Below are 18716 nucleotides of genomic sequence, written 5' to 3' on the forward strand. Positions count from 1 at the left end.
CTTAAGCTTCCAACATTAGAACTAAGTATCCCAATTCACTTCGAATCATCCCTGGAACCAAATCAACCATCCCGACAAGTCACATAACCATAATAAACATGAAAGGAGGAATAACATGGGAATGGGTGTCACGCCCCGACCTCGGGGAGCGCGACCGGCGCTCAACAACGATAATGCGGCGAGCAAGCTTGTACAATACCTTCTATCCGAACTCACTCATGCATAAAGGAAAGATCCATTTCATTAATTATACAATTGGGAGGATCATGTGAACAACACCGATTCCTTATCATTAGTTACATAATTTATAAAGTTCAAAATACACACACTTTCATAGTTTGAAGCGGAACGTGTGATACAAAAATAACATTACTAGTTTGACTTTTCCAACACCAACATACTTACCATACTATGTCTACGGAGCCCCTAATAGGTACAAAAGAGTACGATGATAGTGCCGGCAACAAGGCCTCGGCTATACCTCAAAGCATAATACACAAGGAACAAAATATATACGCCCCCGATATAAAGTGGGGCTCACCAAGTCAGCTGGGTAGAGGGTGTACCGCTATCAATGATCAACGCTACCTGCTGTGGAACCACCCGCATCCATTAAAGATGTAGTATCCCCGAAAAAAGAGACGTTACTACATATGGAATAGTACTAGTATGAACGATAATACCAGGAAGGACAATCATAAAATCAACGGGAGCCTCAAACAATACCAAAACATCAAGTTAGGAGCAAGACAAGTTTCCAAGTAAATTTCCATATTTTTGGTTGGGAGATATTAGCACCAATATACCACCATGATTTTGGCACGGAGTTCAATCATGGCTCGATCGGCCAGGATGTCTCACCCAAAGATATCAACCACAATCACAATCATTATTTCAATCATGATCTCAAGCACAATCACCACCATGTGTGCTGCATGGTGTCCAATCACGACCCGGCCGGCTAGGCCGTCTCACCACAATGCCATGTGGATAGACATCACATTTTTCTAGCAATCATCTCATCCCAATAAATGGGAATATTCTCATCACATCAATCTCATCCCAATAAAGGGGTACAATCATAATTCACTCCTACACCGATACGTGTAGCTTTGGAGTTAGGTTATTTCAACCTACCCTTCCTTGGTGACTAACGATACTCCCAGGGTGTTTATTTATCTAAAGGATGGAAAACTCTGTAAGGCCCCGTAAATATTTCACCTAAAACCCGGAGTTTCGTAATGTCGGGGTAGGCCGAGGAAGAAATGAAGAAGAAGTACCCTCATTTATTTGAATAGCCATGTATTTATAATGTTGTGTTCTATGAAAATGCTAGGAGTTACCTTCTATGAATTATGTATCATTTGTACAGTTGATGTTAAAGGTGTTCCTTTTTGGTAGTATACTGTTCGTGGGGCCACAGTTGGCATTGTTTTAATATTATGTTGCATCGTTGGTTCCTGTATGTGTTGTTAGGACTGGTTTTGGGATTCTCTAGTAGGTGGATAGGCCCAATTACAGGGGACTACTGGTGTGTGTTGTAGCAACTTAGTTATATTGGGCGCTAATGGTGAATTTTGACCCTCATTCGAGGATGAATGATCCTAAGTGGGTGAGGATGTAAGGCCCCGTAAATATTTCACCTAAAACCCAAGGTTTCGTAATGCCGGGGTAGACTTATGTGTTGTTGAAAAATTGTTTTAGAAATATAGGGCATTTCTGCAGAGTTGTCCATCCTTTAGATAAATAAACACTAGGTGGATTCTTGCCCAGTTCTATGCTTCAGTCTGCGGCCAATATGTGGTCCACAGACCTAGTCTAAGAGGTAAGGTTCTAAACCTAGTCTTCAATTTCGAGTTTAGGTAGAAGATGGGTAATTAGGAACATGATTCTTGAGTATGAGAGTTGTTTATTTTACATGCATGTACCACCAAGGGTAGTGGGAATATTGTTGAGCTCTTTTGGGTTAACTTTAGGTAGAGAGATGAAAGAATCCACCATATGAGCACCTTGAAGCCTTAATGCACACATAGTATTTGATAAAATGCTCAAGTGAGATGGAACTATGAACTCTCTCCTAATTTGTGTTCACTTTTGCTATATTTCTAAATAGACCGATGAGGCTAAGAATTCCGGAATATTGTAGTAATTTTAAAAGCTCGAGGCGAGGTATGTTGGCTAAACTCTTCTCTTAGAATTGAACCCCACAATACCATTGTAAGTCCCGTGATGCTTATTCTTAATTGAATTATTCCAAGTACGTCTTGTGTCAAAACAAATATGCGTTCAATATGTATTCCAAAGATTCTTGTTATGATGAGTTACCATTTGAGAATGTGGTTTAAGCATGAGCTGTGTGTTATTGTGTTATGATTTAAAAATGTGTTCCTAACGAAAGTTACCATGTCAAATTATGCAAAAGAAATCACATGTGCCTAAGACCCTAAATTGCTCAAGTATGTGTTAAAGTCTTAATTTGAAAGGCCTTGTTGTTTATTACCCATGATGATGTTTGAAAGTGAAATAGTGAGCATGGATTATGAAGTATGACCAACGTGCCAAGAATGATATTGTGTTGTGGTTAATGGTGCCAACAAAATCAATGACATGTAAAAGAATGTGAAATGAATGGTAAATCCTTTTTATAATAAATGCCTTGGGAGTATCGTATAGCCACCGATGAAGGGTAGGTCGGAACAACCTAACTCGAAAACTACATGTGCCGGTGTAGGAATGATTGAGGGGTAAATCCCCGTGTTAATATGATGAGACTATTTTTCCTTAAATAGAATGAGATTATTGCTAGCAAGATGTGATGTGATGTCGATCCACATGGCATGGTGGTGAGACGGCTTAGCCGATCGGGCTGAGATCGGATGCCATGCCGTGCACATGGTGGTATTGTGAGTGTATGTCTCAGGGTGAGACGACTAAGCCGGTCGGGCTGAGATCGGACTCCTTGCTAAAACACGATGTTGTATCGGTGCTAAAGATCTCCCAACTTAAAATACTAAAATTTAATTTATCTCTAACTTGACACCTTGTTACTATTTGATCCTCATATTGATGTCCTGTTTCCTCCTCTATTTACTGTTATTCTTTCTATTGAGAGGGTGCTTAGTTTTACATACTAGTACTATTCCATATGTAGTAACGTCCCTTTTGCCGGGGGCGCTGCATCTTTAATGGATGCAGGTGGTTCCATAGCAGGTGGTATTGATCAGCGATAGCAGCACACCCTCTCCTCAGCTGACTTGGTGAGCGCCACTTCATTTCGGGGTCCTGTATTTCCTATCCTTTGTACATAGCAATCAGAGGTATAGCCGAGGCCTTGCTGCTGGCACTGTCATAGCACTATTTTGTTCCTGTTAGAGGCTCCATAGACATAGTATGGGTTGTATCTATTTTTGGGAAGGTTAAGCTAAAACAATGATGTAATCGAATCGTCTGTTCCACTTTAACTATGATTGTACAATGTACTATTTGGAGACTTGTTAATGACGTAACTAATGGAAATGAACTGGTGTTATTCACATGACCTTTTACTTTCTAATTAATGAATTGTATTCTTCTCTTTAATTATGGGTGAGTTAGGTAGATGGCACCGTGCAGGCTTGCTCGACCGGGGTAACTCTTTTGAGCGCCGGTCGCACTCCCCTGTGTCGGGGCGTGACAAACTCATTTCATTATCTTTTATATATCATTTATTTCATTGTTACCAATGATCATAACACAATGTCACTCTTGGCACGTTTGCCGTATTTCATATTTCATGTTCATCTCTTTTACTTTCAAACATCATCACAGATCATCAACAACAAAATATTTCTATTAAAGAGTTTAAGTCCATATGTGAGCAAATAAGAATGTTAAGCACATTGAGATTTCTCACACAATTTGGCATAATAGATTTTATTTGAATCACGACTTGAAGTTATAACATTTAGATATGCAACCTATGCTTCGAGCACATTTTCAAATAGAACATAACATAACAAGAACATTTGGAGTACATATTGGACATATATCTTTTGACACAAGGCTTATTCGGAATAATCAATTTATAATGAACAACTCGGGACTTACAAGGACATTGTGGGGTTCAATTCTAAGAGAGAAGTATAGCCAACATACCTCGCCTCAAGCTTTTTAAATTACTACAATATTCCAGAATTCTTAGCCACTTCGATCTATTTAGAAATATAGTAAAATTGAGCACAAATTAGGAAGGAGATTATAGTCCCAGCTCATTTGAGCATTTTATCAAGCACTGGGTGTGCATTAAGGTTTCAAGGTTCTCCTATGGTGGATCCCTTCATCCCACTACCCAAAGTTTACTCAAATGAGCTCAACAATCTTTCCACTACCCTTGATGGTACATGGATGAATAATGGACAACTCCCACACCCAAGAATTACTTTTCTCATTACCTATTTCCAATTAAATCCCGGAATTGAGGGTTAGAGAGTAGAATCTTACCTCTAGGATGAAGACCTAGTGAGGTTTTCTTGTGAATTCTTCAACTTTGAGCAAGAGGTGATGAACAATAACCTTAGGAACTTCCCTCTCACTCTAGACCACTCCCCTCTCTCTAAATTTTAGTTAGGACCAGCCAAAATAACCCACAAGTTGTTTTTATGAAAATGGGATCGGGTGAAATTTTCCAAACTTAAACTCTACAAAGTCAGGTCTGCAATCGCAGACCGGACCACAAAACAGGTATGCGGCTTGCTAAAGGGACCGCAGAAAAGGGTCCCAAAACTGAGTTGTTCGGGTTGGGTCTGCGATAGTTCTGCGGTCTGCACACCACTTATGCGGTCACTTAATGCGCCACAGAACTCCCCTCTAGAAATTTTCATGTTGGATCTGTGGTGGTTTGTGCGGCCCACGAAATGGTTATGCGGCCGCATAATGGACCGCAAAATATCCTCCAAAAATGGGCCATTTCTCTACTTCACTCTACGGCGGTTCTGTGGTCACATAGTGGACCGCATAAATGTCCTACTCTGCCAAAATTTTTCTTCAACTCCCCAACGCATTATTTAACCCAACAAGTCTATACCGCGACTCGCAAGATCGTCGCGGAGAATCTCTACAATCGTCAACACAAAAGTCTATCTTGGCACCACGAGACCCCGGGTTTTAGGTGAAATTTTACGTGGCCTTACATCCTCCCCCACTTAAGATAATTCGTTCTCGAATGAGGGTAAAAATCCGCCGTTAGAAACCAATGTGACTCAACTTCTATAACACACACCAACAGTTCCAAATTTTTTGACTAATTCCCTAAATTTCCAAATATTTCGCCAGAGTTTCCCCTATAACGGGGCCTATCCACCTGACAGAGAATCCCAGAAACCAACGCTAACAACACATACATGAACCAACAATGCAACATAACATAAAAACAATGCCAATCGTGGCCTCACGAGCAGTATATGATAAAAAAGGAACACCCTTAACATCAACTGTACAAATGATACATAATTCACAGGGAACAATTTCATAGAATCGATTACATAGCCATTCAAACAAATGAGGGTACTTCTTCTTCATATCTTACTCAGCCTCCCAAGTGGAATCTTCAACCTGTTGGTTTCGCCATAGTACTTTTACGGAGGCAATTTCTTTATTTCTCAGCTTACGGACTTGCCTATAAAGAATGGCAACTGAAATTGCTTCATAAGTTGAATCCTTGTTAACCTCAATAACCTCAACTAGAGCAATAAGCAACGGATCTCCAACCAGCTTCTTCAACATGGATACGTGGAACACCGGGTGCACTAAAGACATCTCTGGAGGTAGTTCATACTTGTAATCCACCCGACCAATCCTTTGAATAATTCTATACGGTCGGATATACCTCGGACTCATCTTCCCTTTCTTACCAAACCGCATTATACCCTTCATGAAGGAAACCTTCAAGAATACCCAATCATCTTATTTAAACTCAAGATCCCTGTGACGCACATCCGAATAGGAGTTTTGATGACTCTAAGCAGTTTTCAACCGTTCCGTAATGATCTTAACCTTCTCCATAGCATGATGCATGAGGTCTGGCCATATCAACCCTGCTTCCCCAATCTCGAACCATCCAATGGGAGATCTACATCTCCTACCATATAAAGCCTCGAACGTTGCCATCTGAATGCTAGCATGATAACTGTTGTTGTAGGAAAATTCTATGAGTGGCAAATGATCATCCCACCTACTCTTGAAGTCAAGAACACAAGTGCACAACATATTCTCAAGTGTCTGAATAGTCCGCTCTGCCTGCCCGTTAGTCTGCGGGTGAAATGCTATACTTAGATTCACCTGAGTACCCAACCTTGCTGAAACGTCTTCCAAAAGTTAGTCATGATTTGTGCCACTCGATATGAGATAATAGAAACTAGAGTGCCATGAAACCTGACTATTTCCTTGATATACAACTGAGCATACTGTTCTGTTGTGTCGGTAGCCTTAACAGGTAAGAAGTAAGCTGATTTCGTAAGTCGATCCACAATCGCCCAAATCGAGTCATACTTATTATTGATCATCTCTCACTTCCACATTGGAATTTTTATGTTCTGTGCTAACCCACCGGGCCTTTGGTGCTCGGCCTTCACTTGCTGACAATTTGGACATCTTGCCACAAAGTCCGCTACATTCCTCTTCATATCATTCCACCAATAGACATCCACAATCGTCAACACAAAAGTCTATCTTGGCATGACTAAACAACGGGTTTTAGGTAAAATTTTATAGGGCCTTACATTGGTCTACAATACTCAAAATGACCGGCCGAGTCATTACATTCTACCCCTTCTAAAATTCAGAGATTGAAAAATATTTTTTTTAAAACAATGAAGGTTTGGAGATTTGTGTTGCTCGAGCATGAGTCTTTGGGAAAGAACAAGAGGCTAATTTCTATTATTAAAATCAAAAAGTTGCTTTAACAAAAAAAATTAAATATGAAGTTGGTTCTCCATCAGACTAATGGTGGCAGTTTAGAATTTGGGCTTTAGAGCCACTGTACTTCATAAGTCACTGAGTTCTTCATTTCAATTGACAACATTAAGTCTTTGGGCTAAAGCCAACTTTAAGTGGTAGATTAAAGAATGGGACTAAAGGCCCATTATGAATCCTATGTATGTAAGTTGAACATAGTGCTTGCATTATTTTTTATGTTATATGATGCTCATAATATTTTTTATTTTGTTAAAGAATGATTGCTGCTTCAAAAAATATCATTACTGAGCTCAACAAAGGGTTGAAACTCAATGGCGAAAACTATGAAGCCTGGAGCTTGAAAATCAGTATGTGATAGAGGAGCAAGAGGCTTAAGAAGCTCTTAGCAATGCCATGAATGAGCTTGAGGAAGGCAACAATGCTCAGCATAGGTGTGAGCGTGAAGCCTATGACAGTTGGAAGAAAAAGAACTATACTGCTTGCATTACATTGCTGAGCACCTTGGATGATGACATCCTAAGGGATTTTAAGGATCGTCAAAGAGCTATGTATATTTGGAATGCTTTGAGTAATAGGTTTGGTACATGTCCAAATACAAGGTTGCGATCCTTAACGTTCAAATTTGATTCATATAAGAAATGCCCAGAACATTCAATGAAAACACATATGAGGCAAATGACAAATATGATCGGGGAGTTGAAAGATGTTGGTCATGTGTTGACTGATGAATAATAAATCCAAGCTATCACACGCTCTTTACCTAGTTCTTAGGATCATAAGAAAATGCATTTGCCCCATAATAAGGAGTAATTACAACTTTGGAAGATGTCCGAAGGCGTCTTGAGTTAGAGGAGGAACGACTTTAGAATGCAAAGACAATAACTGAGTCGAACATCGCAATAACCTCCAAAACCAAGAGCGATTCAAGGAAAAGGAACTGGGGAAAGAAGAGATGACCACCTCAAGCTCAGCTTGCTAAAAGAGCAAAGAATGAAAAAGGCAAGAACAGACATCTCAAATGTGTCGAAGTTGCTAAAGTGAAATTCTACAATTGTGACAAAGGGGACACTATGCCAGGGATTGCTTTGAGCCTCCTAGAAAGGTATTTCAAGATTCACGAATTAGTGAACTTTGTGTTTCTAGTTAAGTTTTTCTAAGTAAATATAATCCTTTGTGAATTGTAGACTCGGGAGCAATGGACCACATAACCTGGGAACGTAGTGCATTTGTTGAATTTCAGTGAGTTTCACGTGGAGCAAAGTAGGTATATGTGGAAAACAGTAAAGTTGCTATTGAAGGGGTCGGTACATGCAAGTTAGACATATGTGGTGGTCGAGACCTAATACTATATGATATTCTCTTTGCACCAATAATTTGCCGGAATGTTATTTCACTTCCAATATTGCTTAATATCACGACCCCAAATCCTACCAAAGTCATAATGGCGCCTAACATTGCTTGCTCCAAAATAAGCCTTTACGATTGCGAAGCACACCAGACACCAAAAAAAATTCAATAGTCCAACCAAGCTCAAATGATCCAAAATCCATCTGAAATTCTTCCCAGCCCCTCGGAACCCCGTCCAATCATATCAACCAGTCTCAAAACATAACACGGACCTACTCGAGGTCTCAAATCCCACAAAATAATATCAAAACTACAAATTGAACCACAATTTAGGCTTAATGAATTAAATAAATTTCAACTTTCAAAACTCATGCCGAACCATGTCTAACCCACTTGGAATAGCTCCAAATGTTTCACACGAGTCCCCACGACATAACGATTCTATTCTAACTCTCAAAATAATGATCGAAACCCGATAGCCTCAAATTCAACTCCCGAACAAACCTATGAACCTTCCAAACCTTCAATTTTTAAAATTTTGCCAAATAGAGCAAAATCGACCTAGGAACCTCCAAATCCAAATCCTGATATACGCGTAAGAACAAAATCATGATACAAACCTATTGGAACCATTAAAACACCATTCCGAGGTTATTTATATAAAAGATAAACCTCGATAAACTCTTGTAACTTAAGCTCCCATCCTTGGAACTAAGTGTTCCAATTTACTCTAAAACATTCCCGAAACCAAACCAACCACCTCCGCAGGTCACAAAACATTAAAGAAACATACAAAAAGATTCAAATAGGGGAGCGAGGATCGAAGAGGTAAGTATTGATTCAAGAGGCAAGGTCTTTTTTTAGTATTGATTCTCGCACTTTTAGGTAAGTATCTTGCCTAGGCTTGGCTTGAGGGTATTTTAGATGTAGACTATGATGTTTACTATTTTTTGGGGTTGACGCATATGTGTGGTGACGTGTGTATAAGTGTGACTGGGGTTATTCATGATCCAGGTAGACTTTAGACTATTATGTGCCTTGTTTTGCTATCATGCCTTCGTGTTACCATGTTTTCTCTACTTGTATGACTACTTGAGCTATTATTCATGTTAGAAATTATGTCTAGGATATGTGCTTATCCGTATAAGACATGTTTGGGTTATTTTTTTTTATATTGTGCCATTTGTCTTGATTGTAGTCATACATTTCAGTCATGATATCATATCCGCGTATTATTTCACCATTCATGTATATTTCTTATCTGTTATCTCATATGTTGGTGGCCTATTTACTTGAGTAATACGGGTTTGAGTGGATGTATGGCACGTTAGAATACTTCGTGTGGTATATTGATTTGTGATACTGTAAGATATTGGCATATTGTGATTTGAGCGAATTAATGGCTGAGCTGGGGCCTTGGAGACATAAAAAGATTTATATTGAGGTGACACGTATGTCAGGCCCCTATTTGGCCACATGGCATGGTGGTGAGGCGGCTTAGCCGATCGGGCTGAGATCGGATGCCATGTTATGCACATGGTGGTATTGTGAGTGTATGTCTCAGGGTGAGACGACTTAGCCGATCCGGCTGAGATCGGACTCCGTGCTAAAATACGGTTTTGTATCGGTGCTAAAGATCTCCCAACTTAAAATACTAAAAATTACTTGTCTCTAACTTGACACCTTGTTACTATTTGATCCTCTTATTGATGTCATGTTTCCTCTTATGTTTACTGTTATTCTTTCTATTGAGAGAGTGCTTAGTTTTACATACTAGTACTATTCCATATGTACTAACGTCCCTTTTACCGGTGGCTCTGCATCTTTAATAGATGCAGGTGGTTCCATGGCAGGTGTTATTGATCAGTGATAGCAACATACCCTCTCCTCAGCTGACTTGGTGAGCGTCACTTCATTTTGGGGTCCTGTATTTCCTATCCATTGTACATAGCAATCAGAGGTATAGCCGGGGCCTTGTTGCCGGCACTGTCATAGCACTCTTTTGTTCTTGTTAGAGGCTCCGTAGACATAGTGTGGGTTGTATCTGCTTTTGGGAAGGTTAAGCTAAAACAATGATGTACAATGTACTATTTTGGAGACTTGTTAATGACGTAACTAATGGAAACTAACTGGTGTTATTCACATGACCTTTTACTTTCTAATTAATGAATTGTATTCTTCTCTTTAATTATGGGTGAGTTGGGTAGACAGCACTATGCAGGCTTGCTCGATCGGGGTAACTCTGTTGAGCGCTGGTTGCGCTGCCCTGTGTCGGGGCGTGACAAACTCATTTTATTATCTTTTATATATCATTTATTTCATTTGAACCAATGGCCATAACACAATGTCACTTTTGGCACGTTTGCCGTATTTCATATTTCATGTTTATCTCTTTCACTTTCAAACATCATTACAGATCATCAACAACAAAAAATTTCTATTCAAGACTTTAAGTCCACATGTGAGCAAATAAGAATGTTAAGCACATTGAGATTTCTCACACAATTTGGCATAATAGCTTTCATTTGAATCACGACTTGAAGTTATAACATTTAGATATGCAACCCATGCTTCGAGCACATTTTCAAATAGAACATAACATAACAAGAACATTTGGAGTACATATTGAACATATATCATTTGACACAAGGCTTATTCGAAATAATCAATTTATAATGAACAACTCGAGACTTACAAGGATATTGTGGGGTTCAATTTTAAGAGAGAAGTTTAGCCAACATACCTCGCCTCGAAATTTTTAAATTACTACAATATTCCGGAATTCTTAGCCACTTCGATCTATTAGAAATATAACAAAATTGAACACAAATTAGGAAGGAGTTTATAGTCCCATCTCATTTGAGAATTTTATCAAGTACTAGGTATGCATTAAGGTTTCAAGGTCCTCCTATGGTGGATCCCTTCATCCCACTACCCAAAGTTTACTCAAATGAGCTCAACAATCTTTCCACTACCCTTGATGGTACATGGATGCATAATGGAAACCTCCCGCACCCAAGAATTGCTTTTCTCATTACCTATTTCCAATTAAATACCAGAATTGAGGGTTAGACAGTAGAATCTTACCTCTAGGATGAAGACCTAGTGAGGTTTTCTTGTGAATTTTTCAACTATGAGCAAGAGGTGATGGAGAATAACCTTAGGAACTTCCCCTATCACTCTAGACCACTCCCCTCTCTCTAAATATTAGTTAGGACCAGCCAAAATAACCCACAAGTTGTTTTTATGAAAATGGGATAGGGTGAAATTTTCCAAACTTAAACTCTACGAAGCCAGGTCTTCGATCGCAGAACGGACTGCAAGACAGGTATGCAGCTTGCAAAGGGGACCACAGAAAAGGGTCCCAAAATTGGGTTGTTCGGGTTGGGTCTGCGATAGGTCTGCGGTCCGCACACCACTTCTGCGGTCGCATAATCACAACTTCGGAAGATGTCCAAAGGCGTCATGAGTTAGAGGAGGAACGACTTGAGAATGCAAAGACAATAACTGAGTCGAACATTGCAATAACCTCCAAAACCAAGAGCGATTCAAAGAAAACGAACTAGGAAAATAAGAGAGGACCACCTCAAGCTCAGCCAGCTCAGCCTGCTAAAAGAGCAAAGATTGAAAAATGCAAGAACAGACGTCCCAAATGTGTCAAAGCTGCTAAAGTAAAATTCTACAATTGTCACAAAGGGGCCACTATGCCAGGGATTACTTTGAGCCTCCTAGAAAGGTATTTCAAGATTCTCAAATTAGTGAACTTTGTGTTTCTAGTTATGTTTTTCTAATTGAGTATAATCCTTTGTGAATTGTAGACTCGGGAGCAATGGACCACATAGCCTGGGAACGTAGTGCCTATGTTGAATTTCAGCGAGTTTCACGTGGAGCAAAGTGGGTATATTGGCAAACAGTAAAGTTGCTGTTAAAGGGGTCGGTACATGCAAGTTAGACATACGTGGTGTTCGAGATCTAATACTACATGATGTTCTCTTTGCACCAACAATTCGCCGGAATGTTATTTCACTTTCAATATTGCTTAATATCACGACACCAAATCCTACCAAAGTCGTGATGGCGCCTAACATTGCTTGCTCCAAAATAAGCCTTCACGATTGCGAAGCAGACCAGACACCAAAAAAAATTCAATAGTCCAACCAAGCTCAAATGATCCAAAATCCATCTGACATACTTCCCAGCCCCTCGGAACCCCGTCCAAACATACCAACCAGTCCCAAAACATAACACGGACCTACTCAAGGTCTCAAATCCCATAAAATAACATTAAAACTACAAATCGCACCTCAATTTAGGCTTAATGAATTAAATAAATTCCAACTTTCAAAACTCATGCCGAACCATGTCTAACCAACTTGGAATAACTCCATGACATAACGATTCCCCGTGACATAACGATTCTATTCCAACTTTCGGAATAATGATCGAAACCCAATAGCCTCAAAGTCAACTCCCGAACAAACCTGTGAACCTTCCAAACCTTCAATTTTTCAAATTTTGCCAAATAGAGCATATCTGCCCTTGGAACCTCCAAATCTAAATCCCGATATACGCCTAAGCCCAAAATCACGATACAAACCTATTGAAACCATTAAAATACCATTCTGAGGTTGTTTATATAAAAGTTAAAACTCGATCAACTCTTATAACTTAAGCTACAATCCTTGGAACTAAGTGTTCCAATTTACTCCAAAATATTCCCGAAACCAAACCAACCACATCCGCAAGTCACAAAACAATAAAGATACATACAAAAAGATTCCAATAGGGGAACGAGGATCGAATACACAAAATGACTGGTTGATTTAAGAGGCAAGGTTTTTTTGGAGTATTGATTCTTGAGCTTTGAGGTAAGTATCTTGCCTAGGCTTGGCTTGAGGGTATTTTAGATGTGGACTATGATGTTTACTATTTCTTGGGGTTGACACATATACGTGGTGACGTGTGTATATGTGTGACTGGGGTTATTCATGATCCAGGTAGACCTTGGACTATTATGTGCCTTGTTTTGCTATCATGCTTTCGTGTTACCATGTTTTCTCTACTTGTATGACTAGTTGAGCTATTATTCATGTTAGAAATCATTTCTAGGATATGTGCTTATCTGTATAAGACATGTTTGGGTTATTTTGTTATATTGAGCCATTTGTCTTGATTGTAGTCATACATTTCAGTCATGATATCATATCCGCATTTTATTTCACCATTCTTGTATATTTCTTACCTGTTAACTCACATGTTGGTGGCCTATTTACTTCAGTAATACGGGTTTGAGTGGATGTATGGCACGTTAGAATAATTTGTGCGGTATATTGATTTATGATACTGTAAGATATTGGCATATTATGATTTGAGTGAATTAATCGCTGAGCTTGGGCCTTAGAGACATATTGAGATTTATATTGAGGTGACGCGTATGTCAGGCCCCTATCGGGCTTATTGGTATTTATATTGAGGTGACACGTACACTAGGCCATTTGGGTTGAGTTATGATGATCGTTACATTTTATTTTATCAGTACTTGGTCTAGGATCTACCCCTTCAAAATCAGGTGATAACCCATGGTCTTTGGGCCCGGTGGGTGCAGACACTTGGTATGTTCTAAGTGAGGGGCTTTATTTCAGGCACTCATACAATGCTGATAGTGTGATTATTTGATGATTTCACTGTGAATTCATTGAGTTTGACATTGTTACTTGTAATGCAGGAATAGAGATGTATCTTCCTCATGCTAAATGAAATTCTATACCTTGAAATTGATGACTTAATTTATTTGATTGGAAAGCATGCCATTTCCTATAATTGTGAAAAGGTTAAACTTGTTATTCTTGAGCTGCTACAAAAGTAAAGAAATGGACTATGAGGCCAGCAAACAGAAACAAGAGTGCTACCTCGAAATCACCAATGAAAAGTGGTGCAACTCTCTAACAATCAGCTTTATCAGCAGCACATGGATCTGCACATAAAGTGCAGAGTATAGTATGAGTACAATCGACCCCATGTACATAGTAAGTAGTAAGCCTAACTTGGGATTGATGATAGTGACGAGATTGGTATTATAGCATTGGGTTGCATAGGTCTTACGAGCCATGAGCATGTCTAGTAGAATCTTGCAGATCGGTATAGAGACGTATGTACTTATCTTCAAAAGTCTACGGGAGTGTTAGGAAACATCACTTATTTCATTCTTTATCATGAGGATTTGTTTTATCCTTGAGTTTGAATATTTTCTCTTCTATTTTCTCATTGTTAGTGAGGGCATAATTATCAGCTGCAGCTGAGCAGGCATTGGTACCCTAGGCTAGGGCCGTGAGAGGCCAGGGGCGAGGTCGATGTAGGGGTGGAGCATGTGCAACATCTAGAGATCCTGCTCGTGCAGCTGTAGTGCAGAAACTAGTAGCTCCTATTTAGGAGCATGTTCAGGACTATGACGAGCCGAAGTTACAGCTCAGGTTCCCTAGGGCCTATTTATTTCACTAGCTGTTCATAATGCATTGGTCCGTATGGTTGGCTTGTTCGAGAGTTTGGCTCAGGTCAGTGCATTTCCTACTATAAGAGCTACTACCTCGGCGAGGGGTACGATGCAAAGTTAAGCTACCCGTACCCCAGTCTAGGTGACCCATTGTTATCAGACTCCTACAGTATTACGAGCTCGGTGAGTTCAGCCTACTACTGGCGCACAGTATGAGGATAGACCCGTGATGTCAGCTGATGAGTTGAAGAGTTTAGATAAGCTTAACAATTTGAATCATCCTCACTTTAGTGGTACACCTTTGGAGGATGCCCAGGTTTTCTTGGATTGTTATTATGAAATTCTATGCAATTTGGGACTAGTCGTTTTCAATGGAGTTGATTTCACTGCCTTCAGATGTCGAGTCCAGCCAAGAGGTGGTCGTAGGTTTATGAGATGGGTCAACTAGCAGGATTACCTCCTCTTACTCAGGCACAGTTCTCTAGGGTCATTTTAGAGCATTTTGTGCCTCACACTACTAGTGAGGAGTAGAGGAGGCAGTTTGAGTACCTTCAGCAAGGTCCGATGTCAGCTATTAAGTTTGAGATGAGGTTTACAGAGTTTTCCCATCATGCTTCTATTTCTGATCCTACTGGTGAAGAGAGAGTGAGGAGATTCATTGATGGCCTTCATCATGGTATTCGTATTACTATGGCTAGAGAGGTGGAGACCGGGACTCCATTTCACTAGGTTGTGGAGATAGCACATCGTACTAAGTGCATTCACATTGAGATTAATGAGATGATGCATGGTAGGTACAAGAGGTCCCGACATTCAGGGAGATTCAGTGGTGCCTTATTTGGAGGACAAGGTAGATTTGGGGGAGGCCAGTCTAGCAGTCCAGCGTATAATTCACCACCACCTAGATGAGGAGCTTTTGTGCAGTCTTCATTCAGTGCACTCTTCATTCAATGCACTTCAAGCAGAGAGTTCTCATCGCACTCCATCTATTCAGGGTTCATCGGTACTTGGTTCTTTTGTGGCTATTCTGGTTTACTAGGTCCGACTAAGGCCCCGCCGACATTCCTAGTCAGAGGTTGCTATGAGTGTGCAAAGTTAGGGCAGGTCACGAAGTATTGACCCTATTTTCCTAGAGTTCTAGTGCAACAAGGAGGTTAGACTATGGTTCCCGCACCGGTTGCTACACCACCCGATCAGCCAACTCGGGGTGGAGGTCATCCAGGACGTGGTTGTCCTAAAAGGGGGTGCTTGGCCTAGTGGAGGTCCGGCCAGATGCTATGCTTTCCCAAGGTGGATTAAGGTTGTTGCTTATGATACAATGATTACAGGTATTGTTTTTCTTGTGCTCCAAGGTTGCTTTAGTATTGTTTGATCCTTGTTCCACTTATTCATATGTGTCATCATCGTTTGCTTCTTGTCCGGGTATGGCTCGTGGTTCTCTTGATGCTCTTGTGTATGTGTCTACACGTGTTGGTGATTTTATTATAGTGGATCGAGTTTATCGATTTTGTATGGTCATTATTTGTGGTTTTGAGATGAGGGCAGACTTCTTATTATAAGATATGGTGGATTTTGATGTGATCTTGGGTATGGATTGGTTATCTTTGTACCATATTATTCGTGATTGTCACACTATGACCGTGATGTTGATGATGCCAGGGTTGTCGAGGTTAGATTTAAAGGGTTCTCTTGGTTGCACTCCTAGTAAAGTGATTTCATTCTTGAAGGCTCAATAGATGGTTGAGAAGGGATGCTTGGCATATTTAACCTTTGTCAAAAATGTTAGGGCGGATCCTCCTACTGTTGAGTCAGCTCCAGTAGTGAGGGAGTTTCCAGATGTGTTTCCAGCAGACGTACCAGGGATGCTACCCAATAGGGACATTGATTTCGGCATTGATTTGGTGTCGGGCACGCATCCTATCTCTATTCCTCCATATCATATGGATCCAGCGGAGTTAAAGGAATTAAAGGAACAACTGCAAGAGTAGTTAGATAAGGGATTCATTAAGCCTAGTGTTTCACCTAGGGCCGCGCCAATGTTTTTTGCTAAGAAGAAGGATAGGTCTATGAGAATGTGTATTGACTATCGGCAGTTGAACAAAGTGACCATCAAGAACAAGTATCCATTGTCGTGCATTGATGACTTATTTGATCAGCTTTAGTGTGTCATGGTGTTCTCGAAGATTGACTTAAGATATGGGTATCACCAGTTGAAGATTAGGGCTTCAGACCTCCCTAAGACTACTTTCCGGACTCGTTATGACTATTATGAGTTTTTTGTGATGACGTTTGGATTGAGTAATGCCCCAACAACTTTCATGCACTTGATGAATAAATTGTTCCATCTTTATTTGGATTTATTTGTCGTTGTGTTCATTGATGATATATTGGTATATTCCCGTAGTAGGGAGGATCATGAGCAACATTTGAGGAATTTGTTTCAGACTTTAAGGGAGAACGAGCTATGTGCTAAGTTCACCAAGTGAGAGTTTTGGTTAGACTCGGTAGCATTCATGGGTCATGTGGTATCTAGTGATGGGATCAAGGTAGACCCGAAGAAATTGAGGCAGTTTAGAGTTGCCCCAGACATTCAACTACTACAGAGATCAGGAGCTTTTTGGGTTTGGCTAGTTATTACCGTCGCTTTGTAGACAGATTTGCATCTATTACAGCCGCATTGACTAAGTTGACTCTAAAGGGAGCTATATTTAGGTGATCAGATGAGTGTGAGGAGAGCTTTTAGAAGCTCAAGACAACTTTGACTACGGCTCCAGTATTGGTTTTGCCTTTTGGATCGGGATCATATATGGCTTATTGTGATGCTTCGCGGGTTGGTATTAGGTTTGTGTTGATGTAGGACAGTAGGGCGATTACCCATCGCGCCAGTTGAAGCCCCACGAGAAGAACTATCAAATGCATGATTTGGAGTTTACTGATATTGTACATGCGCTCAAGATTTTGAGGCATTACTTATATGGCGTGTCTTATGAGGTGTATATAGATTATCAAAGACTTCATCCTATATCCAAGCAAAAGGACTTGAACTTGAGGCGGTAGAGGTGGTTGGAGCTATTAAAATATTATGATATCACCATTCTCTATCATCCGGGGAAGGCCAATTTGTTAGCGGACACCTTGATTAGAAAGGCGTAGAGTATGGGGAGTTTAGCCTTTAGATATGGATGTTCAAGCTTTGGCCAATAGTTCATGAGATTGGATGTATCGGAGACTAGCAAGGTTCTTGCTTGTGTTATATCTCAGTCGTCCGTGTTTGAGCGCATCAAGGTTCGTCAGTATGATGATTCCCATTTGCTTGTGCATAAGGACACGGTGCAACAAGGATGTGCTAAGGAGATGACTATTGGTGACGATGGTGTGCTGTAGCTTCAGGGTTGGATTTGTGTTCCTAATGTCGGTGGGTTGATAGATTTGATCATTGAGGAGGCTCATAATTTGCGGTATTCCATTTATCCGGGTTCTGAGAAGATGTACCGTCAATTGAAGAAAAATTATTGGTGTCGGAGGATGAAGAAAGACATTGTTGGATATGTTGCTCGGTGTTTGAATTGTCAGCAAGTCAAGTATGAGCATCAAAGACCTGGTGGGTTGCTTCAGAGGTTAGATATACCATAGTGGAAGTAGGAGCACATCACTATGGACTTTGTGGTAGGTCAGCCATGGATATTGAGCAGATTTGACATTGTTGGGGTCATTATGGACAAACTAACCAAGTCCGCGCATTTCATTCCATTCATGACTTCCTACACTTCGGAGCAGTTTGCTAAGATCTATATCCTAGAGGTTGTCCGCTTGCATGGTGTACTTGTTTCTATCATCTCGGATCGTGGCACTAAGTTTACTTCATATTTTTGGAGATTTGTTCAACGTGAGTTAGGCAGACAGATTGGGTTGGGTACTGCAATTCACC

The 18716-nt window shown here is 40.3% G+C and overlaps 1 protein-coding gene across 1 annotated transcript; it reads right to left on the reverse strand.

Annotated features, from left to right (window-relative positions):
• Nucleotides 1–5559: 5559 nt before the first annotated feature.
• On the reverse strand, nt 5560–6144 carry LOC138899967 (uncharacterized). The gene is made up of 2 exons (XM_070186669.1): nt 6031–6144; nt 5560–5919 (listed from the first exon to the last, which is right to left on the reverse strand). Exons 1-2 carry the CDS (start codon nt 6142–6144, stop codon nt 5560–5562), a joined length of 474 nt encoding a protein of 157 aa, XP_070042770.1.
• Between the last annotated feature and the right edge of the window lie 12572 nt (nt 6145–18716).

This window comes from Nicotiana tomentosiformis, chromosome 10 (assembly GCF_000390325.3).
Source record: "Nicotiana tomentosiformis chromosome 10, ASM39032v3, whole genome shotgun sequence".
Lineage (NCBI taxonomy): Eukaryota > Viridiplantae > Streptophyta > Magnoliopsida > Solanales > Solanaceae > Nicotiana > Nicotiana tomentosiformis.